Genomic DNA, 25180 nt, shown 5'->3' with positions numbered 1-25180 from the left:
AATAAGAGCCTTATTGCACGTGCATGTGATGAGGCTAGTGTGTGTGTATATATATATATCAATTTTCTTTCTTTCATAAACATTAGCAGTCTATGAGGTTTTGGGGGAAATTGTCTGACTTGCCAAAAGTTGGGCACCGCTTCCTTGTATGAAGAAAAGGTTACCATATTTTACAATAATTAAATTGATGAGTTTTTTTTTTTTTTTATAAATAAATAAAAATGATCATTAGGGTTTTTTAATAGTTCTCGTATCTTCTCATTTCATTATTACCATCACTTTATCATTGACCATTAGTAATTTTAAAACTCGTCAACGGAGAAATTTTTTGTGTCCCTAGACTTATTGTTTTGTTTATTATTTGCTTGCAATTTTAGAAGAGAAAGGTGGAAAAGAACAAGACTAATAATTCCTCGCATTTTTCATCCAAATTGGATTCAACTATAGGCGAGAGAACAAAGTGAAAAATAAATAAATGGAATATTTTTTTTTCCATCTTAAATAAATTTTAAATGTTTTATTATAAAATACTTATTCTTATTCACACACATTCAAAACTACATTTAGGCAGGCTGTGTTTGGCTCAATGTAAAATGTTTTCCGAGTGTAAAATTTTTTCAGGTGAAAAAATATTTAGTTGTTTGGTTGTATTCTAGAAAATACGCCAAAAAATGGTTTCCAGTGTTTGGTTTGCACATAAAATTATTATTAGAAAATATGTCGGACGGTGTCTCAGCTGGAGCTCCTCTCTCTCTTTGTTCTGATAGAGGCCAGAAAATAGAAATGTAATTCAGTTGAAGGTAAAATATTTTACACTAAAGAGACCCCAATTTTACAGTTAAACTGAAATTGATTTCAATTTGATTGTATTTTCCGGTCCACCCAAACACCTAGTCGAGTGTAAAATATTTTCTGTATATGTTTTTTGGGTGAAAAAACATATACGGAAAATATTGCATATAAATTAAAACTAGGAAGAATAGTTTTCTGTAATTTGATTTTAGTATTGACTCAGGATTAAACTAAGGTCACTTTCAATCCTCCAACAATAGGATAGTTTAAAATTCATCCCTATATATTTTTATTGTGTTATGTTTTTCCCCTCAATCTTCAAGATCAAATCAATTTTATACTTAGAAATTGACCATGTACGCAAACCAAAATTGTAGTTTAGTCTTAAAATAAACCGAGGTTTTTTTTTTAATCCAAATAAACCAAGTTTTAGCTTAACAAAACACCATTTGGATTGTGTTCCCCCTATGTTTAATGTAGTCATTTCAAGGAGAAGTATAAAATCATACGATCGATTGATGAAGTTAAATCCTTCTACGTATTTATAACTGATAAATTTTTTGATTCAAGTATAAAGATATGATGAGCTTATCAACTTTTTGGTAGAAGCTTTTAATAGATTGGGGACAAAAAACCTATCTTGACCAAGTAGGAGATGATATTGAGATTTTGAGAATGCTTTTAATAGGCAGATGTGGTAGTCAAAAAAATAAACCTGAATTTTTTGGGGTATCCCCGCTCAATAATGAGTTTCATAATAGAGGCTCTACTAACAATGTTTACAAAATCAACATTTGTATTGTAAATTCAAAGAATACAAATGGAAAAAAGTTCCAGGGCAGGAAAATGTAAAGGGAAAAGATGATAGATGAAAACCAAGAACTTCCAAGTTCTAAGCATGCAATGATAATGATTAATGAGAAGGTGCCAGTTTCTAAGAAGAATGCTATTATAGCCTACAGGAAAGGGCAAAAAGCTAGGTGAATTTTAGCTTTCTGGGATTACAATACATTATTAATTTAGCCAAAATATGTTTATGTTCTGAAAAATTGTGAGACATGTTTGTTGGCACAAAGCTCAATATACATGAGTTTATAAATCAATTCCTGGGAACTGGTTTCCTCCTATGTTTCACCCAGAAAAATGAGAACAAATTGACCCTGATTATTGAATTGATTATCAAACTAATACACACGAGGGAGAGTTATTGATGGACATGCAACTTTATGTGCTCTCTTCTTCAACAGCAGCATAGATCTTTTTAATTTCCTCAACATCATCATAGCTGCCAAGGAATACAGGGGACCTTTCATGTATGCTGTTTGGAACCAATTCAAGTGCCTGCAGTATCAACCACTTTGATGAATTAACCAACAAGAGGAAAGAGATGTGGAAAATTCATTACAAGAATTTCCAATGTTGAAATTGATTTAGTTTTCTCATTAAAAGCAAGAAAAAGTTCGAGAACGAGATTCTTCATTGCTTCCATTTAAAGAAAATAGTTTGTTAAGTTTGAATATAAAAATATATAAAGTTATGGCCCCTTGGCTTTAGCTCAGGTGGTACAAGGACGAGTAGATCAAGACTTCAAGTATTAGTTTTATGATTCCAATTTACGAGCAAAGAACCAAAAGAGAAGAAAATATTATAGAAACTTGTTTACACAAACTAAGCAGTGATAAGCATTAAGCAAAACAAAGCTGTGCTCAAAGGAGATTTGTCAATACCCGTTGCTTGCCAGTAAAAGCTTGACCTCCCGCTTGCTCCATCATGTATGACATTGGAAAGACTTCATAGAGAAGACTGTTTTATGGAAGTTAAATCCTTATTATTTACAAACAACTGCAATGAAAAAAAAAAAGCGTACTAAAAAAAATATATTTGAACAACTAATTGGGATAGCTAATCATGTTCAATTTATTGTGTATTTTTATCAGATTAGGTTATCTTCTGAGGATTCTAACCAGCAAGCATGACATACCGTAGTTTTCCATTTGGGCTTTTCTTATCAGCAGGATACATAAAGATACCACCATAGAGCAATGTTCGGTGAACATCAGCAACCATGCTGCATTAAATAATATGATTAGCCTAGCAGAGAGTACTTGTGATTCTGTTAATAAGCAGGGAAGGTCATGGTCCAAAATCCAAAGTGACTTAGCAAAAAGCAAGGTAAAGTAATTAATCGGTTAAGGATATATAATTTGTATGCCCAAAATAGTAGATAGAACTATATATAAGAAAAATCATTCCTGGTTTCACACAAAAGCAAGAAAGGTAAACAACCAAAACGTCTTGGTTTTTATTGCTCATTTGGGAATTCCATTTACTTTTTTTCACCCACCTTTTCTCCCTGATAACTTTTGTATTTTGTTCATCGTAGAAGAGTTACAATGATGATACATGCCTGAATCATTTGTTTAGATAAGGGAAGTGCTATTATCATATTCATACGTATGTATGGTATATAATTTCTTGGAAAATCTTACATTACCACCATCTCATAGTAGCAGAGTTCTAGCATTAACTGTAGTATTGAACATTATCATATTACTACAGATAGTCACCAAAAGTGAACTTAAAATATCTAATTTCACACTTAAAAGTACAGATAACTGAAATCTAAGGTTGATGATTCAAATACCTTCCAATGTATCTAAGGGATTTTGGTGATGAACCATCTTTAGGGAACTTGCAGTTTTCCACATACCTGGAAATCAAGAATGTCAATAACTTTGACACTTAGATCAGTTAGATGTAATGACAGGAGGAATGAAAGGCACATACTTGGCAGTTGCCTTGTCCCAGTTTTTGGCATTTCCTTCGTTTATTGAATAAATCTTTCCCTTCTTGGGGATCTGTTAAAATCATGAGCAGAAATTTAAGACAATCTTGTTTCAAATGTGCAACTTCCAATTTTATAGGTTGCATTCATGATACTACGATATAATTAGAACTATGAAACATATTGGGGCATGAGGTACAAGTTCTTAAGAGTAGTTTGTATTTCAATGGTCCAACTTTTGCTTTTTTTGAAATAAAAGGAAAGAAAAAACCTAGAAGTAATTCCTCTGCCTTGGCTACCAAACCAAGCATAATGTAAAGAATTGAAAGGAAATAACATGCTGGAAAGTCCCATGTTATACATGAGTTATTCTAACAAAAAAATTTAAATTAATGTATACCTTGATGTTAGGATGAGTTAATATGAACTCTCCAAGAGATGGATCAAGAGTGAACCCATTGACACCATTTCCGGTGCTAAGTACTAACTGCATATTAAAAATTATGCAATTATTATTGTTACTGAAGTGCCAAAAATTTTCCACACACTTAATCTGATAATAAGACTTGGTCCCAAAAACAAAACAAAACAGAACCAATCAAGGAATTTCAACTACTTGTAAACAAATCATCAGGGTTAAAAAGCACACATAAAACACTGAAATGGTCAATTTAAATAATTAACGGAAATCTAAAAAAGAAAAAATAACTCAAACTATTCTGTGAAAAAAAAAAAATTGTCTACAATGCAAGAGAACAGCAATTGTTCCTACCGTGCATGAGCTTCCATACATGCAATAACCAGCTGCTACCATATTCTCTCCAGGTTGCAGAACATCTTCAAGACTTAGGTCATTCTTATGTTCCACCATGTAAATCCCAAAAATCTATATGAAAGAGTAAACATACAACTTCTCACTCTTGAAATCTAGAAAATATATACAAAGAGATCCAAAACATGAGCAAGCTATAGGATAAGAGCCATACTGTTCCTATGGAAACACCACAGTCAATGTTTGATGATCCATCCAATGGGTCAAAAACAACAACATATCTGTACTATGATCAAGAGTTTCAGAATACATAATAGAGTATGGGTCCATATAATTGAAGTATTTAATTGGAAATTTTGCAGAAACCTTCCACGCTTTGATGGATCGACAAATGTAGCATCTTCATCCTCTTCAGAAATCAGGATGCTCTGAAAATTTTTTCAATAAAACATGTCAAAAAAATGTATTATTAGATAATGTGAAAGTGGTGAAGAGATTCCTTATTTGATCCTTGTCACTGAAGACAGATTGTAAAAATAAAAAAAAAAAGCACATAAATCGAACTTCATGACACATCTTGTAAACTAAATTTGTCAAAAGAGTTCATCTATCCTTAAATGTTATGCACATTTAATCTCTATCCCCAAAAATACCATATTTTAAGAATATGCTGCAAATTTAATTACCCAGAAACCCTCACAGATTAATCTAAATCAAAGTGTACTGAATTAGTTCTTTGTCCAAAAAAATTGTAATTGGTGAGAATCTTTGGTATAATTAGTTAGATGAAATTCCAATAGAGGCAGAAAACTTGGATGGACTTACTGTTTGTCCACTGCTAATTAACGCCTTGACAAAAACTTCATTTGAAAGCACATCCAATTTTTTCTGTTCTTCACCCTGAAAATGGAACAGCCAAATCACCTTTGTTTAAGGATTGAGGCAGTAAAAAAAAGATAAATGGGATATCATGAACATTAAACAATCAATCCCTTATAATACCACAATGAACTCACCTGAACATTGGTCTCACCAGCAAGTCCAATGAGTTTTGCAAGGCCTGCCTGTAAAGCGAAAAAAAAGTATATCTTTTATGGAATGGGAATAATTTTGGACACAGTTTAAATGGGATGTTAAATAACTCTTAGTAGTCCCCCAATCTTATATCTGGTATTATTAATTCTAATCTAAAAACAAAAATTTTCATGGCCACCTACCAAACCAATCATATCTCTCTTATTCTCCGCAAAAAAATGGAAGCTTTGTGCACTACATACAATCTTTTTTTATGACAAAATCTTTGCAACTACGGTGTATGAATCATAAAAAGAACGAAAAGACTACAATTTCATATCACTTATCACTTAGAATGCATTAAGACTGAAAACGAACGTGTGTGTGTGTATAAGAGACTGGAAAAACATGACAGGCAATGAAGAAATGAGACCTTGCTAACTGCAGAGCACACGAATTTGCAGCCAAGAACAATGTGATTGAGCAAGATGGTGAAAGCACCACGTGCTTCGGGGTGCTTGGACTGCTCATTAAGAACATGACGCGTGATGGTCATCAAGTCAGTTCTATGAGCTTCAGCTGCATGATCCATTGCTAAAAAAGAAAATGGCTTTCTTTGTTTTGAATATCTGATTTGATTGATAATTTGATATACGTGAGCAGGGATTTTAAGAAAAGAACAGAAAGGAATATAATGTATTCGAGAATAGTATAGACTTTGATGACAACTGGGTCTGTGGAATATAATCAACTAGCTAGAATTGGTAATGACTGATGAGAGGAGAGAAAATTTTGGGTAATGTGATTGGAATGACAAGTGGTGAGAGGCCATTAGTGATGATCGTTCTTGTGGGCAGTGAGTCGGAGGAATCAATAAGGAATCAATAGTGAGTTCCAATTAACTCAACTAGTAAAATTTTTTATGGTTGAATAAAAAATCTAGAGTTTAATCCTCACTTATATCAAAAATTAATTGATATTTTGGTCTAATAATAAATAACTATTATTAAGAGATCATTAAAAAAGGAGGTTATAAGTTAAAATTGTCTTAAAAAAAATTAAAAGAAAAAAAGAAAAGTAATAAATAAGATAAAGCTTGAATTCATTCTGTCTGTCTGTCTCACTGACACACGTAAGGTATACCAATTAATGTTCCTTTAACATTGGAACCAACAAAGTGGTATAATGTTCAGGACATTTATTAAGGGGACATTGGAACCAGCAAAGTGGTATAACGTTCAGAACATTTATTAAGGGGACCTTTTTTTATTGTTCCAAACTTGGGAGTGGCTGATGTTTCTTCATCAAATATACACCTCCGACCCTATCAAAATATATGTATATATATATACACATTCACACAAACACCTCAAACCGATAATATGGTGGATTAAATTTAAGAGTTTTGGGATTAAGTCGTACCCAAAACTAATGAATCCATTACCACCCAATTACCCCTACAGCCCACATGTATTACTTTTTAACTAATTTTATATTACTTAATATCTTTTTATTGGATTGATATTATAAAAATCATTACTATATCACTTGCTCTCTTCATTCTTAACAAGTACACCATATCATTCTCAAAAAAAAAGTGCAATATAATTTTTTTTTTTTGAAGTATAAAAAAAATGCACACCAAATTTTGTATTAATCATTTGCTTTACTATTTTATTTTATAAATTTTAAAATTCGATAATAAATAAACCTTTAAAATTCAATATTTTATAGTTATGACCTTGATATTTCACAAGTATAAAAAGTATAATATTAAACAAATCCAATATCAAGTTAGTACCACCGCACACCCTTGGTGCGATAGTCACTTCACAAGTATAAGTGCTTGTAGGGTGTGGGGGGACAAGAGTCGGGGTTCAAATCTCTAAGAGAGAGTTTCATACACATATACACTTAGATTAGATTAAAGTAGAATTTATATCTTGTATAAAAAAAAAATATATATCAAGTTAGTAATTAAAAAGTATAATGATAAATAAATTCAATATCAAGTTATTAAATAATATAACATTGACAAAGTAAGTTTATTAATTGCATAGTATCGTTACTTCCCAATATTACAGCCATTGTGATTTATAAATAATAATAAAAAAGCAAAAAAAAAAAAAAAAGGGGGGACAAGTGGCCTAGTCATTTACTTCAATATAGTTTTAATTTGAATTATGGAAATTTGGAGGTACAATTTTACAAATAATAATAACAAATTAATAATTAAGAGAGAGAAGATTTGAACATTGACTATTTTCATTGGAAGGCACGTCATTATTACTACAAATAATTTACAAAATAACATGACAATGAATATGATTATATTACATTAACAACATAATAAATAAATATATTAATTAGTATTTTATTATGCATTTTAAAAGTTGACATATCAATTAATACATGTTGTATAATAAAATTTGCAGTACACATAACACCACTCTTTGAATATTATATTGACTAATTTTTTTTTGTTTGTTGATAAATTTAATAATTGAAGGAGGGTGCATTTGAACGTAGGAAATCTTCGTTGAAAACACTAAAACCTACAAAAATAGCTACAAAGCCCTTGTCTACTTCACACATTACTACATTGTAATTTACAGATTTGGTCACTAAAAAGTTTCATTAAAAAATAATGCTTAGTGGAACCTCATCTCCATATGGAAGCATGAACTCTTAAAGAATCTAAAGAGAGAATTTCACATACATATACACTTAAATTAGACTAGAGTAGAATTTCTATCTTGTATAAAAAAAAAATATCAAGTTAGTAATTAAAAAGTATAATGATAAAAAAAATCAATATCAAGTTATTAAATAATATAACATTGACAAAGTAAGTTTATTAATTGCATTGCATCGTTACTTCCCAATATTACAACCAATGTGATTTATAAATAATAATAAAAAAGCAAAAAAAAAAAAAAAAAAAGGACAAGTGGCCTAGCCATTTACTTCAATATAGTTTTAATTTGAATTATGGAAATTTGGAGGTACAATTTTAAAAAAAATAATAATAAATTAATAATTAAGAGAGAGAAGATTTGAACATTGACTATTTTCATTGGAAGACACGTCACTATTACTACAAATATTTTACAAAATAACATGACAATGAATATGATTATATCACATTAACAACATAATAAATAAATATCTTAATTACTCCCTCGGTCCCACTTTTTTTGTCCTCTATTCCGTTTTGAGATGTCCCAAAATATTGTTTTGTTTCTAAAAATAAAAGTTATTAATTTACTAATGTTCCTATTATATCCCTATTAATTTACTAATTCAATTTTTTGATAAATTTTTTTAAGGGTAGTTTTGGAAACTTATACATTTTTAAAAGGTAAACAAGATAATAAATGATATTCCCTTAAAAAGTTTGACTTTTTAAACAGGACAAAAAAAGTGAGAAGGGGAAAGTAGTATTTTATTATGCATTTTAAAAGTTGACATATCAATTAATACATGTTGTATAATAAAATTTGTAGTACACCTAACACCACTCTTTGAATATTATATTGACTACATTTTTTTTTTTTGTTTGTTGATAATTTAATAATTGAAGGAGGGTGCATTTGAACATAGGAAATCTCCGTTGAGAACACTAAAACCTACCAAAATAGCTACAAAGCCCTTGTCTACTTCACACATTACTACATTGTAATTTACAGATTTGGTCACTAAAAAGTTTCATTAAAAAATAATGCTTGGTGGAACCTCATCTCCATATGGAAGCATGAACTCTTAAAGAACCTAAAGAGAGAGTTTCACACACATATACACTTGACTAAATTATAGTAGAATTTCTATCTTGTATTAAAAAAATATATATATCAAGTTAGTAATTAAAAAGTATAATGATAAATAAATTCAATATCAAGTTATTAAATAATATATCATTGACAAAGTAAGTTTATTATTTGCATAACATTGTTACTTCCCAATATTACAGCCATTGTGATTTATAAATAATAATAAAAAAGCAAAAAAAAAAAAAAAAAAAGGACAAGAGGCCTAGCCATTTACTTCAATACAGTTTTAATTTGAATTATGGAAATTTGGAGGTACAATTTTAAAAATAATAATAATAAATTAATAATTAAGAGAGAGAAGATTTGAACATTTACTATTTACATTGGAAGGCACGTCACTATTACAACAAATAATTTACAAAATAACATGACAATGAATATTGTTAAGACATATGTGTTTCACTTGTTAAGAACATATGTCATTCATTTATGTAATTGGCTAATCCTTTGACAAAACACACTTTACTTGTATTTGGATAGATCTAGGATGTGTTTAATACGTCAAGAAACACCTTGTTCAAGTCTAGTATTAAAGCCATGAAGATTGGATCAAGAAACAAGTGAAGAAAAACTGTTCATTAAAGCTGGACAGATAGCTTGATACTTACGAACAGATAGCTCGACACCTTTTCGACACCTCTCGACAGCTGTGAATAGATAGCTCGACACCTCTCGATAGCTGGTGGATCGATCGAGAAAGCTTCTGTCTCCTCGACAGCTCCTCGATAGTTGTATCTGTCGAGGTTTAAAGCTCGACACCTCCCGATCGATCAAGGTTACGGGAATTTAGATTTTCAGATCTGATTTTCGGCCCATGATGACATGTATGTGTAGGGTTTCTTTTCTCACAACCCTAAACCTATATAAGACTTATTTTAGAGGCCGTCACATAAGAGAATACAAGGAAAACTTATGCAAAAGGTGACCGATGCCTTATTCTCTCTGAAAAAAACTACTGCGTCTTTTGCGCCTTAGGGTTTTGTAACCAAGTGCTTCTTGATCTTCATAGTTGATGAAGTGAAGAACTTTGCAGCCATCAATCTTCTTCTAGTTGGTGATTAAGTCACGTACTGGGATCCACGCAATTGGTTAGTCATGTATTGGGATTCGTGCATCAAAGGGTGGCGTTCATATATTGAAGAGTTCAGAGGTTCTAAAGCGGTAGAAGGTTTCTGTTATGAGTTCATCTACGAGGATTGTAGAGTCTACGGACAAAAGTTTTATACTAGATCTGAAACTTCTCTTTACTATAGTGGATTGCTTTTTGGGAAGGTTTTCCCCCCAGATTTTTTACTATGAAACTAATTGGTTTTATTGGTTTTTCTGGGTTATCATATCTTATCTTATTTATTTTTCTGTTGCATGATTTTGACATGATATTGATATTTGTTTGTTTTAACAAGTTTTTTACATAATAAATTTAATTAACAACTTGAATTTAAAACTTGTTAATTCTATCAACCGGGGTCTATATTTCCCAACAAATATGATTATATCACATTAACAACATAATAAATAAATATCTTAATTACTCCTTCTGTCCCACTTTTTTTGTCCTCTATTCCATTTTGAGATGTTCAAAAATATTGTCATGTTTCTAAAAATAAAAGTCATTAATTTACTAATGTTCCTATTATACCCCTATTAATTTACTAATTCAATTTTTTAATAAATTTTTTTAAGGGTAGTTTTGGAAACTTATACATTTTTAAAAGGTAGACAAGATAATAAATGATGTTCCCTTAAAAAGTTTGACTTTTTAAACAGGACAAAAAAAGTGAGACGGAGGGAGTAGTATTTTATTATGCATTTTAAAAGTTGACATATCAACTAATACATGTTGTACAATAAAATTTGTAGTACACCTAACACCACTCTTTGAATATTATATTGACTACATTTTTTTTGTTTGTTGATAATTTAATAATTGAAGGAGGGTGCATTTGAACATAGGAAATCTCCGTTGAAAACACTAAAACCTACCAAAATAGCTACAAAGCCCTTGTCTGCTTCACACATTACTACATTGTAATTTACATATTTGGTCACTAAAAAGTTTCATTAAAAAATAATGCTTGGTGGAACCTCATCTCCATATGGAAGCATGAACTCTTAAAGAACCTAAAGAGAGAGTTTTACACACATATACACTTGACTAAACTAGAGTAGAATTTCTATCTTATATCAAAGAAAAAATATCAAGTTAGTAATTAAAAAGTATAATGATAAATAAATTCAATATCAAGTTATTAAATAATATATCATTGACAAAGTAAGTTTATTAATTGCATAACATCGTTACTTCCCAATATTACAGCCATTGTGATTTATAAATAATAATAAAAAAGCAAAAAAAAATGGACAAGTGGCCTAGCCATTTACTTCAATACAATTTTAATTTGAATTATGGAAATTTGGAGGTACAATTTTAAAAATAATAATAATAAATTAATAATTAAGAGAGAGAAGATTTGAACATTGACTATTTTCATTGGAAGGCATGTCACTATTACTACAAATAATTTACAAAATAACATGACAATGAATATTGTTAGGACATATGTGTTTCACTTGTTAAGAACATATGTCATTCATTTATGTAATTGGATAATCCTTTGACAAAACGCACTTTACTTGTATTTGGGTAGATCTAGGATGTGTTTAATACTTCAAGAAACATGTTATTCAAGTCTAGTATTAAAGCCATGAAGATTGGACCAAGAAACAAGTGAAGAAAAGCTGTTCATTAAAGCTGGACAAATAGCTCGACACTTGCGGACAGATAGTTCGACACCTCTCGACAGCTGCGGACAGATAGCTCGACACCTCTCGATAGTTGGTGGATCGATCGAGAAAGCTTCTGTCTCCTCGACAGCTTCTCGATAGCTGTATCTGTCGAGGTTTAAAGCTCGACACCTCCCGATCAATCGAGGTTACGGGAATTCAAATTTTCAGATATGATTTTCAGCACATGATATTATGTATGTGTAGGGTTTCTTTTCTCACAACCCTAAATCTATATAAGACTTATTTTAGAGGCCATCACATAAGAGAATGCAAGGAGAACTTATGCAAAAGGTGACCGATGCCTTATTCTCTCTGAAAGAAACTACTGCGTCTTTTGCGCCTTAGGGTTTTGTAACCAAGTGCTTCTTGATCTTCATGATTGATGAAGTGAAGAACTTTGCAACCAACAAACTATTTTGTGTAAAAAAAAATTGTCTACAATGCAAGAGAACAGCAATTGTTCCTACCGTGCATGAGCTTCCATACATGCAATAACCAGCTGCTACCATATTCTCTCCAGGTTGCAGAACATCTTCAAGACTTAGGTCATTCTTATGTTCCACCATGTAAATCCCAAAAATCTATATGAAAGAGTAAACATACAACTTCTCACTCTTGAAATCTAGAAAATATATACAAAGAGATCCAAAAAATGAGCAAGCTATAGGATAAGAGCCATACTGTTCCTATGGAAACACCACAGTCAATGTTTGACGATCCATCCAATGGGTCAAAAACAACAACATATCTGTACTATGATCAAGAGTTTCAGAATACATAATAGAGTATGGGTCCATATAATTGAAGTATTTAATTGGAAATTTTGCAGATACCTTCCACGCTTTGATGGATCGACAAATGTAGCATCTTCATCCTCTTCAGAAATCAGGATGCTCTGAAAAAATTTTCAATAAAACATGTCAAAAAAATGTACTATTAGATAATGTGAAAGTGGTGAAGAGATTCATTATTTGATCCTTGTCACTGAAGATAGATTGTAAAAATAAAAAAAAGCACATAAATTGAACTTCATGACACATCTTGTAAACTAAATTTGTCAAAAGAGTTCGTATATCCTTAAATGTCATGCACATTTAATCTCTATCCCCAAAAATACCATATTTTAAGAATATGCCACAAATTTAATTACCCGGAAACCCTCACAAATTAATCTAAATCAAAGTGTACTGAATTAGTTCTTTGTCCAAAAAAATTGTAATTGGTGAGAGTCTTTGGTATAATTGGTTAGATGAAATTCCAATAGAGGCAGAAAACTTGGATGGACTATCTGTTTGTCCGCTGCTAATTAACGCCTTGACAAAAACTTCATTTGAAAGCACATCCAATTTTTTCTGTTCTTCACCCTGAAAATGGAACAGCCAAATCACCTTTGTTTAAGGATTGAAGCAGTAAAAAAAAGATAAATGGGATATCACAAACATTAAACAATCAATCCCTTATAATACCACAATGAACTCACCTGAACATTGGTCTCACCAGCAAGTCCAATGAGTTTTGCAAGGCCTGCCTGTAAAGCGAAAAAAAAGTATATCTTTTATGGAATGGGAATAATTTTGGACACAGTTTAAATGGGATGTTAAATAACTATTAGTAGTCCCCCAATCTTATATCTGGTATTATTAATTCTAATCTAAAAAACAAAAATTTTCATGGCCACCTACCAAACCAATCATATCTCTCTTATTCTCCGCAAAAAAATGGAAGCTTTGTGCACTACATACAACCTTTTTTATGACAAAATCTTTGCAACTACGGTGTATGAATCATAAAAAGAACGAAAAGACTACAATTTCATATCACTTATCACTTAGAATGCATTAAGACTGAAAACGAACATGTGTGTGTGTATAAGAGATTGGAAAAACATGACAGGCAATGAAGAAATGAGACCTTGCTAACTGCAGAGCACACGAATTTGCAGCCAAGAACAATGTGATTGAGCAAGATGGTGACAGCACCACGTGCTTCGGGGTGCTTTGACTGCTCATTAAGAACATGTCGCGTGATGGTCATCAAGTCAGTTCTATGAGCTTCAGCTGCATGATCCATTGCTAAAAAAGAAAATGGCTTCTTTGTTTTGAATATCTGATTTGATTGATAATTTGATATACGTGAGCAGGGATTTTAAGAAAAGAACAGAAAGGAATATAATGTATTCGAGAATAGTATAGACTTTGATGACAACTGGGTCTGTGGAATATAATCAACTAGCTAGAATTGGTAATGACTGATGAGAGGAGAGAAAATTTTGGGTAATGTGATTGGAATGACAAGTGGTGAGATGCCATTAGTGATGATCGTTCTTGTGGGCAGTGAGTCGGAGGAATCAATAAGGAATCAATAGTGATTTCCAATTAACTTAACTGGTAAAATCTTTTATAATTGAATAAAAAATCTAGGGTTCAATCCTCACTTATATCAAAAATTAATTGATGTTTTGATCTGATAATAAATAACTATTATTAAGAAATCATTAAGAAAGGAGGTTATAAGTTAAAATTGTCTTAAAAAAAAAAGAAAAAAAAAGAAAGAAAAGTAATAAATAAAATAAAGCTTAAATTCATTCTGTCTGTCTGTCTCACTGACACACGTAAGGTATACCACTTAATGTTCCTTTAACATTGGAACCAACAAAGTGGTATAACGTTCAGGACATTTATTAGAGCATTCTCATCAGTTCTCTCATAAAAAATGTCATTTTGACACACTAAAAATCTACTTTATTATTTTAGCACATCATTTTATAACATATCATTTATCAGATGTTCTATACTATAATTCTATACATTAAAATAATATTTACTACACATTAAAATAATATATTAAAATAATAGAGAGAGACATCTGATTGGAGGAGAGAGAAAAAACAAATTAAATAAGCCAAATAGTGTTTTGGCATGGCTGTCCGTACCGTCTCATATTTGAGACGGTACTGTAGCTATGTCTCAAATTTTTTGAGATTTGGAAGAGCTGATGAGGGATAGTTTTTGGTGTTTGGTGTGCCAAATGCATTTGGCACACCTGATGAGAGTGCTCTAAGGGGACCTTTTTTTATTGTTCCAAACTTGGAAGTGGCTGATGTTTCTTCATCAAATATACACCTCCGACCCTATCAAAATATATGTGTATATATATATACACATTCACACAAACACCTCAAACTAATAATATGGTGGATTAAATTTAAGAGTTTTTGGGATTAAGTCGTACCCAAAACTAATGATCCATTACCCCCCAATTATCCCTACAGCCCACATGTATTACTTTTTAACTAATTTTATATTACTTAATATCTTTTTATTGGATTGATATTATAAAAATCATTACTATATCACTTGCTCTCTTCATTCTTAACAAGTACACCATATCATTCTAAAAAAAAAAGTACACTATAATTTTTTTTTTTTTTGAAGTATAAAAAAAATGCACACCAAATTTTGTATTAATCATTTGCTTTACTATTTTATTTTATAAATTTTAAAATTCGATAATAAATAAACCTTTAAAATTCAATATTTTATAGTTATGACCTTGATATTTCACAAGTATAAAAAGTATAATATTAAACAAATCCAATATCAAGTTAGTATCACCGTACACCCTTGGTGCGATAGTTACTTTACAGGTATAAGTACTTGTATGGTTTGGGGGGACAAGAGTCGGGGTTCAAGTCTCTAAAAGAGAGTTTCACACACATATACACTTAGATTAGATTAGAGTAGAATTTATATCTTGTATAAAAAAAAAAAATATCGAGTTAGTAATTAAAAAGTATAATGATAAATAAATTCAATATTGTGGGTACCTGCCCCCCATTAATCGGTGTTTGTCTGTTTTAGGGAGTCAGTCCCTCACGGTTTTGTCACGAAGGGGTGGGAGTTAAGGATTTTTGCCATGAAGTGATTGACACCTAGGCTCACCCGAGTCCCACATCGCCTAAGTAACCCTCCCACTCATGGTTTATAAGCTTCTGGAGCGACCATGAGTGTACCAATACTAAGCACATGTGCTGGACTCAGTTCTGAAGACCCTGGAGTCATTCCCTCCAATCGTGTTTGTTGGTGAAGCTAGGAGCTTAGAGGACCGTTTGGCTGAGGCAGCTCAAGGCAAGGCGTTTTTGCTTCAAGGTGGTGACTGTGCTGAGAGCTTCAAGGAGTTCAGTGCCAACAACATTCGTGACACCTTCCGTCTTCTTCTCCAGATGAGTGTTGTTCTCATGTTCGGTGGCCAAATGCCCGTAGTCAAGGTCCTTCTTTTCTCTCTAATATTTTTATCTCTATGTCACTGTTTCTAATAGTTTTTGGGAATATACATGCATGGTGGTGTGTTGAAACTTATGTTGAAAGATTTGAAATTGTGGATTGAAGAATAATAAGTCGGCTTTTTTTAAAACTTAGGATCATCATCACGGTGAATTTTCTCTTTGTTTATGGTGTTTTCATAGTTGTATAGTGACTTTTAGGAAACATCTTTTGAGCTGGATTTTGATATGTTTAGATGTTATAAGTAAGAAAGTTAGTGATCATGTGTTATATTGGCATTTCTTTTAAGTACGAAGTGATTCTAGAGAATTTGCAAAGCTGAGATAATTGTTTGTTGTTTTTCTCAGTGAATGTTGATTTAAGAATCGTAATTCTATATGACGGTAGTTACATTGAATAATTTGAAAAAAATTGTGGGAATGACTATTTAGGTGGGGAGAATGGCGGGTCAGTTTGCAAAGCCAAGATCAGATCCATTTGAGGAGAAGTATGGAGTGAAGCTGCCAAGTTACAGAGGAGACAATATCAATGGTGATGCATTTGAACCTCTTAAGGGCATTTGCCACAGGAGGATACGCAGCAATGCAGAGAGTCACCCATTGGAATCTTGATTTCATGGAGCACAGTGAGCAGGGGGATAGGTATATTTCTTATTCAGATAGTTTAATTAGATATACTAGCTATTTAGCTTGGTTTTTGGGTTTATTTAAAGTTTCGCACAATTTTTTAAAATTGTTTTAACCATGTAATGGAATAAACAATTAAGAAGACTTCATCTCACCTTCCATGTGTTTCTGCTTGTTCATTTTTACATTAAATAGTTAGATATTGTTTTGAAATAGTTACCAGATGTCTGTGTTATTTTTTGTAAGTAGACTTGTGAATCAGAAGAAAAAAAAAAAAAAAAAAAATCCTTGGATAGCATTTTTGAAAAATCTCATTTCTATATAATTATTAGATGTAACATTTTTTGAGTGCTCTTTTTATCTTTAAAAGATGGTGGAAATGAAATGAAAATTGCAGGCCTCCCATCTTTAATCCCAAGCAAATGTGACAAAGAAAAAGCTTGCTTTGTTTAGCTTTTTGTGACTTTTGTAGTATCTTTTCTTGCTGAGAATTAAATAAATGATTATTCTCCAAAATGGAGAATATGGATTACTTTGATTTCTAGGAACTAACTTCCAGATAAATTTTTCTGAACTCCATCTTGTGGCTTCATTAACTTCTTCAATGAGTTGACTTAGTTTAGTTCTCAAGAGAGTTACACCTTAAGTTCTGTTTCTATAAGTCTAGGAAGATTTTCAGGAATTAGCATGTTCTTGCCATGGCTTGACAGGTACTGTGAACTGGCTCACCAAGTTGACGAGTCCCTTGGATTCATGGGTGCTGCTGGACTCACTTCAGACCACCCAATCATGACTACAACAGATTTCTGGACATCTCATGAATGCTTACTTCTGCCTTATGAGCAAACACTTACAAGAGAGGATTCTACTTCTGGGCTGTACTATGATTGCTCCGCTCACATGCTTTGGGCGGGAGAACGCACCCGACAACTTGATGGTGCCCATGTTGAGTTTTTGAGAGGAGTTTCTAATCCTCTCGGCATCAAGGTATCTAGATTGTTTTTCCTTCATTTATATTTAAACAAAATCTTTTTTGTTTGCTGTTTTTTCTTCTTGTTTTCCAATTTCCTTGGGCTCTGTCTTGTTGAACAAATCCATGTTTTGTTTGTTATACTTTCTCTTGCAGATTTGTAAATTCCCCTTTTTTCTTTCATTGTAATTTTTACCTGTTACATACTTCTATATACCTTGGTTCAGTCATGAAAGAAGTTATTTTTGTACGTGATAACTTGATGTTGCTCTGATGTCAAAGGATCAGAGAGCTAATAAAAGATTGCAATGTGATGCAGGTGAGTGACAAAATGGATCGAAATGAGCTTGTTAGGCTCATAGATATTCTAAACCCTAAAAATAAATTTGGAAGGATAGCAGTAATTGTAAGAATGGGAGCTGAGAACATGAGAGTGAAGCTTCCTCATCTGATCAGAGCTGTCACTTGGATTAGTGACCCTATGCATGGGAATAGCATTAAAGCTCCATGTGGACTTAAAACCCGGTCTTTCGATGCAATCAGGGTATGATTTATGTTATCAGTTAACTCGTTTACATCTGCCACATGAATTTAATTGCTGAGTTTTACTTTTATTGTTGTGCAAGTATATTGCATAAGTCATCAAATCAAGTAACTAAAGAAATTTCTTGTGGGTCATTCAAACTGTAACCGTAATCTTTTGCTGCCTTGACCAGTGTGTTTTTTGAGCATTTTCACAGTTTATTTTTTTTGTCATTGATGTGGCATATTTGGTTGGCATAAAACATATACTCAAATGCTTAATGATAAGGTTGACTGGAGAGATAATGACAAATGTATAGTAGGTGGAACAAAGGCATCCTTTTGGAATATTTCTGGCTGGCCTAGTCAAAAAAATTGCTTAAGGCTGCATTTACTTTGGAATTCCTCTTTATGATTGGATTACTTTCTGACAAAATTGGTTGCCTGATACTACTGCTTGTGAAATTGGAATAACCTTACCTTCCCTCCCTTCCCCTTCTTATTCTATCTCTCACATAGGCAGGGGGTGAGATGCTGAAGATTGTACTTGCCATTTCCAGCCTGTAAATATGCATCATATTTTGCATATTATAGCAGTATTCAAAGAAATCTTCCAGGCTGACAAACGAGCCTTTGCAAAATAGTTTTCAAAAGAAACTGTTCATTACTTATTATATAATTCTTTGGCTCCCTTGATGATTGGGAATCTTTTGGCTGATCTCATTTGTAAGTGTCCTTATTGATGACATGTTCAAATATTCTACTGGCATAAAGTAATTAGTCGATTGCTTACCAATTATTAGATTAGACATTAAAAACAGAAAGAAACTTTTGTATGTAAGACTGGCACATCATCTTTATAATGTAATTTGTGTAGACATAACTCAGTCAATGTCCTTACTTGGGCCTACTTTGGAACTCCACTAATTAATCTGTGGTTTGGTTTTCTCTACCTTGGATGTAGAAAGTCACATCAATATGTGAAGGTAGGACTCCATGGGTTTTTTTTTTTTTTTTGGCAAGTATTTATATTTTTGTTTTCTTGCACTGATGATAAAAATGAAGAATTTACTATTTACTTTATGGTAAAAAAATTAAAAAATTAAAATAATAACAATTACATATTGTTTTGCTTCTAGGCTGAGGTGAGGGCATTCTTTGATGTACATGATCAAGAAGGAAGCTACCCTGGTGGAGTTCATCTAGAGATGACTGGGCAAAATGTAACAGAATGTGTAGGAGGCTCGCGAACTATAACATATAATGATCTAAGCTCACGTTACCACACTCATTCTGACCCAAGGCTGAATGCTTCTCAATCTCTAGAGCTTGCCTTTATCATTGCAGAGGGGCTTCGAAAGAGAAGGCCTGGATCGAGGCAAAAAGTAGCCTAAATTGGATTTTAGGAGGCTTTGCTCTGTTTCTGTTTTGAGGTCTCATTCTCTCTATCTCCTAATATATATACATATATATTGGTGTGTCAGTAATGGTCTGAAAGATGAAGTGAAGCCTTCACTGCAATCGAAGTCAACAAATCTGAGGATAAACAAATTAAATGATGATTCCTATATATATCTAGCTGCATGTACTAGGATTCAAGCCATGTGTTGCTATCAAAATAATGTTTGACTTTTGTGTTAATTATGTAATTATATGGATAGCTTGTACCTTGTTTTGCTACTTGGCATCCAGCATGGTTGTGTGTACAGATTTTTGACCCACATGTATAAAAGGTTCTGAATAATCCTATCTTGGCAGAATGTCATCAAAGAATTCTATAAAGTTTAAAATCTCTGTGACCTGCCTTTACCTGGTTTTATTAGATTTTCCTAGGTTTCCTACGTAAATTTCTTCGCCATTTTATTTTCCAGTTTCTTTACAATAGGGAGATCATACTTTTTTGTCGGCTTCAAAATTTCTTTGATTTGATTACAAGCTATACATTCTGACTGCAAGGTTCCATAGATTATTATTATTTTGCTAAAAACCGAGATTTCATAAAAGAGAAACAGCAGCAGTATTCTTCATGCGAAGATCCAGAACTTCAGTATGAAGAATACGCTTATTACAGCAAAAAAGAAGACTTACGAGCAGCAGCAAATTAAATTTAGCTAAACTATGAGCTGTTGTGTTAACTTCTCTCCTATCCCAACTAAATTTACAAATAGCAAAAGATATGCTAAGATCCACCGCATCACTAGTCAGAGTTAGGATAGGTCAGGCAACATGAAAGCAACCGTCTTTAAGAACATCAACACAATTTTTTGTATCACCCTTCAGTTCAATACCCTGTAGATTTTCTGACTTAGCAAGCTGTAAAGCCCAGAGAATTGTAGCTACTTTAGCCTGCACAGATTCACAAATCTCATATACTTTAGCCCAAGCTTCAATCACCTCTCCATCTCCATCTCAGGTCACCACAGCTAGGATAGTGAAATCCTTTAAAACAACCGCATCAACATTAAATTTTACTACAACAACAGAGGAAGTCTCCCAAGAGGATTCCTTGTTAAACAGTAATTCCTTAGATTGTTCTAAGGCCAGCACGTACTCCTGAATTCTGTTTTCAATATTGCAGATATAAGCTTTAAGAATAACCTTGCTTGAAGGTTACAAATAGAATCCACTGTTAAGAGTCATTTGCATACATACCTCTGCCACCTCCTTGGAATGATGGCTAGAAAACATGGACCGGATTAGAGGATCTAAGATCAACTTCACTATGCCTGTATTGTTGGGTACATTAAATTTGCCAGTTGTGACTTCTGAGACTCCAGCAGCCAAACCAGATTGCGTTTGCCACAGCGCAATTCAAGAACTTCCTCCCACAACCTGTATCAACTATCTCCAAACTCTGTTGTAGGTTGTCAATCCTCCAAAGTAACATTTTGACTCTCTCATGGACCTTAATCCTCCACAATCTTTGCCAAGGCAAATTTGAAGTGTTGGAATACCCAGTATGGAGCTTGACTCACTCTATAGGCAGATTTGACAGAAGAATGACCTTTATGGTACTTATTCCGTATTAGCCTACTGGATTTAGGTCTTAGGGGAATGAGAATTTTTTGTAATGGCCTGGACAGATTCATCATCAAATTATTCTGTCAGCATGTCTCTCTTCTAACAATGTAAGGAAGGTTTAACAAGGCCGAACACCATCAAAAGATTCATTGGGGTTGATTCATCTCTAGGCTTCGGTTTAAAATTCTCTAACCAATTTAAAATTCTATAAATTCACACATTAATAGAAGTCACATCCCCTACTAGATAGCAAGCACCTTTTACCACTAAATTCTTTCCCTTCTCAATATCCAGATTAGAGAAGCATTAAGAATTTCATACATAGACTTTCCCTTTTAGATGCAACCAACCAAGCATTAATATGTACACAAGGCAGACTACAGTATGTACAATGCATATTTAAGAAATACAATTGAGGTAAGCAACAATAGTGCAAAAAAGTACATTCCAAAGCGCAACAGTGCAAAGAAAGCTTGAAAAAAATCACTTTGTTATGCTTAACAAAACTTTCAGCAATGTGTTTAAAAAAAAAAAAAAAAAAAAGAGATTTTGAAAAAGAAAACATAAATAGTTTTACTTTGTTGAGAGGGAGAGAGAGATTTCCGCTTTAGAAGGCGTATTCGAACATTATGAGCTCTACACTCTACAACTCTCACATGTAGAAAACAAATAATCAGAGCCTAGGAGCACATGCCACAATCCTTACTGCTTAAAGGAAGGGCCAGCCCTGCACAATAGTAAGCTCAAAATGAGCTTAATTCAAGCTTCTTTGGAGGACAACAAAGAAATATCTTAGATCTAGGTCCCACAAAATTCAATTGTGGATAAACTTATTTAGTCCACCACCACGTAGCACAAGATTAAACAAGCATATTAGAAATATTAACAACAACCTTTCTTAAGCCAAATATTCTTCCCATTAATATTTGTTTGTCAATCAAGCAGCCAGGTAATTTAGTAGCTACCATCCAAAATTAATTTAGAACTATAACATTAAAACACTTAAAGATTAAATAGGAGTTCCTCATGGGTCGGGCCATCCCAAATTCGTTTAGCAATGACGAGATGCTGCTGCAGGAGTTCCTCACACACCGCCTTAGAGGGTCGGGCCATCCCAAATTCATTTAGCAACGACTCATTGCACCTGTTAAGCAACATTATTGCAACACATTAGAATTGTAAAAAAATTTATTTGGAGGAACAAAAGAAAGGAATAGATAATATACCTCAAGGCCAGCATATTTGATGGATGAAATGTAATATCCCTGCAAGTCAAGGCATACACATTAGAACAAGTGAAACATTTAAAAAAAAAAAAAAATACAAAGACATATAGAAACACTTACACCAACATTGCATCTTGAATTAGTAATGGACTAACCAAGCGATATTTTTCGGTGGATAGAACAACAATATTCAACCCCATGAAACCCGTGAGATCCCTGGGCTTGTCTAATATCATTGAAACTTCAAGAACCACAGAATACAAGTAAAAAGAAGATGTAGAATGAGGTTTGAAATAGGCGCTTCTCCTCCTATCAAAATCGCCATTGCCATTGCCGTTGCCATCCTCTGTGTAGGAAGATTGAAGAAGTAGGCAGAATTTCTGATCAGATAGATGGATAAGACCACAGCAAGGATATCCATCCTCTAGAACTTCATTAAATTCCCCAAAAATTTCACTTCCTACATTCAGGCAGCCCTCAAACCACTGATCTAGAGCTAAATTAAAAGCCTGAATAACCAAATGCTTGGGATGATCAACGTGGTCAAAGGAAACCCTATACAACATGTCACCAACACCAACAGATTTAACCATATCGGGTGACAAAAGAAAATTCCCTTTAGATAGGTTGGACAAACATGGGAAATGAGGCAAATTCCTTTTAGATAGGTAGGACAAATCTGAAAAAAGGGTCCAAACGCGATAATCGATATAGTAGACGTACAAAACAGACTCAGTGTAGGAGGTAACAAGAATTTTTCTGTCACGAAGAAGGGCGGTCACCATCTCCCTAGGTTGATGGAATTGATCCTGATGGAATTGATCCTGATGGAATTGATCTTGATCGAATTGATCCATAAAGGGAGGATTAGGCAAGGATTCCCAAGTTCCAATATCAGGGTCAAAAAACTCCATAAAGCAATAGTTGGCAGGTAATGGAAATTTCAAACCACCTATAGGATGTATTAAACCACCTATAACGTATAACTTACCATCCAGGACAATGACGTGAGGGGATGTTCTAGGATAATTCATTGGAGGAGCGAGCTTCCAATCGCCGGAGGAGTTGTTGAAAGTAAGTATTTTATTTACAGAGTCGTGAAAAATGAAGATGTTAGAGCCCACTGCCGTAAAAAAGGTTCTCCTCGGAAGTTTCAAGACGGAGAACGGAGATAGAGTACTCTTAAGAGTTCTCAAAGGAGAAGATGATGGTGCAGTACCCGAAGAAGGAGAACGGATCTCTGGAGCCAAAATACTAAACCATGACATCGTAGTCTTGCAACATCCATCATCTTCTGAGAAGACGAAAGGTTCATCACGCATATGCCCGCAGAAGATGATCACTCGTTCTTGATTCATAACTAGCTTTCTGTTTCTATTCCTGATTTAGGTCGTGTGGCTTGGGGATTGAGAATAAGAATAGAGAGGGAGAGAGAGAACGGTAGGAGCTTGGGGTTTTGGGGTTTTCAGTTTTCTCGTGGGGTTTTGGAATGCTTTATAGTCTGAAACAGGGGAAAAAAACTTGGGGTTTTGGGGTTTTCAGTTTTCTCGAGGGGTTTTGGAATACTTTATATAGTCTGAAACAGGGGAAAAATAAATAAATAAAATAAACGGAGAAGGAGACGGCAGTATACTGTTAAGTAAGTGGACTGTTGTTTTAATTTTAAAAAGGGTTATGTATTTAAATTTTATCCTAATAAATAATACCAAACCCATCACAATTCACCAAAAATAATTATCACCATAAAAAAAATAAAAAAAAGACATTGACTTGTAAGCCCAGCCCACCTCTATTCTTTACCTGCTTTTGTTGAACTGTACGTTTGAAAATTCTCAGTTTTCTATCTAAATTATTTTAGTACTAGTATTATGCCCATACGATGCACGGTTTAATCAAAATTCATATGTAAACTATAAAATAGATGATAAAAATAAATGATTATTTTACTTTTTTTTTTTTTTTTTTGATGGGATGATTATTTTACTTTTAAGTTATATAATGAATGCATATTGTGTAAAACTAATGTATTGTAAAAGGCATATATATATATAATAATTGAATGAAAGATGGTAGATAGCTTGTAACTAATATGAAATGAGATACCTAAAATTTAAGGCTCAAGTAATATTTAAATGGAAAAATCTTAAATTTGGTAATTAAAAACTATCCAAAAAATTATTGAAAGCATATTTAAGTAAAAACATTAATTCAATAATTAAGAACAATTTAAATTAATAAACATTTAAGAATTTGAAATAGAGAGACTTACATGAAAATTTAATTTTTGTCCTTTAAAGTTGGGAAATTATTGTGTACTCCAGGAATACCATAAATGAGTACTCCTTCCTTTCTTGTGAATGATGGGTCCCACTAATTAAATTCATGGTGGGACCCATCATTTATGTGAGAAGAAGAATTACGCCTTTATGATACTTCGGGAGTACCTAATAATTTTCCTTGAAAGCATGGGAGAAGACACCAAAACTTGAGTAACTTTCACCCTACCAAAAAATTATAATAAACAAAGAGGATGTGTGTGTGTGTGTGTGTGT

General features: G+C 32.9%; 2 protein-coding genes and 1 pseudogene across 5 annotated transcripts; 1 reads left to right on the top strand and 2 right to left on the bottom strand.

The window, feature by feature from the left end:
- Nucleotides 1–1723: 1723 nt before the first annotated feature.
- Nucleotides 1724–14295, bottom strand: LOC126706679 (fructose-1,6-bisphosphatase, cytosolic-like). 3 transcript variants are annotated; one of them, XM_050406213.1, is made up of 12 exons: nt 13892–14295; nt 13461–13508; nt 5175–5249; nt 4716–4777; nt 4564–4630; nt 4350–4463; nt 3978–4064; nt 3580–3650; nt 3437–3502; nt 2774–2860; nt 2520–2595; nt 1724–2133 (listed from the first exon to the last, which is right to left on the bottom strand). In XM_050406213.1, exons 1-12 carry the CDS (start codon nt 14048–14050, stop codon nt 2017–2019), a joined length of 1029 nt encoding a protein of 342 aa, XP_050262170.1. In that variant the 5' UTR covers nt 14051–14295; the 3' UTR covers nt 1724–2016. The 3 variants fall into 3 exon arrangements, with proteins under 3 accessions (XP_050262170.1, XP_050262169.1, XP_050262168.1); XM_050406212.1 differs by lacking the exon at nt 13461–13508 and adding an exon at nt 5366–5413; XM_050406211.1 differs by lacking the exons at nt 13461–13508; nt 13892–14295 and adding exons at nt 5366–5413; nt 5797–6257 and having other exon boundaries at nt 1727–2133.
- LOC126704808 (phospho-2-dehydro-3-deoxyheptonate aldolase 2, chloroplastic-like) lies at nt 14268–20185 on the top strand (annotated as a pseudogene).
- A 2111-nt stretch (nt 20186–22296) lies between these two features.
- LOC126706678 (uncharacterized) lies at nt 22297–24211 on the bottom strand. 2 transcript variants are annotated; one of them, XM_050406210.1, is made up of 4 exons: nt 23620–23766; nt 22749–23437; nt 22629–22667; nt 22297–22546 (listed from the first exon to the last, which is right to left on the bottom strand). In XM_050406210.1, the coding sequence occupies exons 1-4, from the start codon at nt 23620–23622 to the stop codon at nt 22405–22407; spliced, it is 873 nt and encodes a 290-aa protein (XP_050262167.1). In that variant the 5' UTR covers nt 23623–23766; the 3' UTR covers nt 22297–22404. The 2 variants fall into 2 exon arrangements, with proteins under 2 accessions (XP_050262167.1, XP_050262166.1); XM_050406209.1 differs by having other exon boundaries at nt 22749–24211.
- Nucleotides 24212–25180: the final 969 nt, after the last annotated feature.

Source organism: Quercus robur, chromosome 11 (genome assembly GCF_932294415.1).
Source record: "Quercus robur chromosome 11, dhQueRobu3.1, whole genome shotgun sequence".
Taxonomy (NCBI): domain Eukaryota; kingdom Viridiplantae; phylum Streptophyta; class Magnoliopsida; order Fagales; family Fagaceae; genus Quercus; species Quercus robur.
The sequence above is the reverse complement of the archived record's forward strand: the minus strand, read 5'-3'. Positions and strand labels throughout refer to the sequence as shown.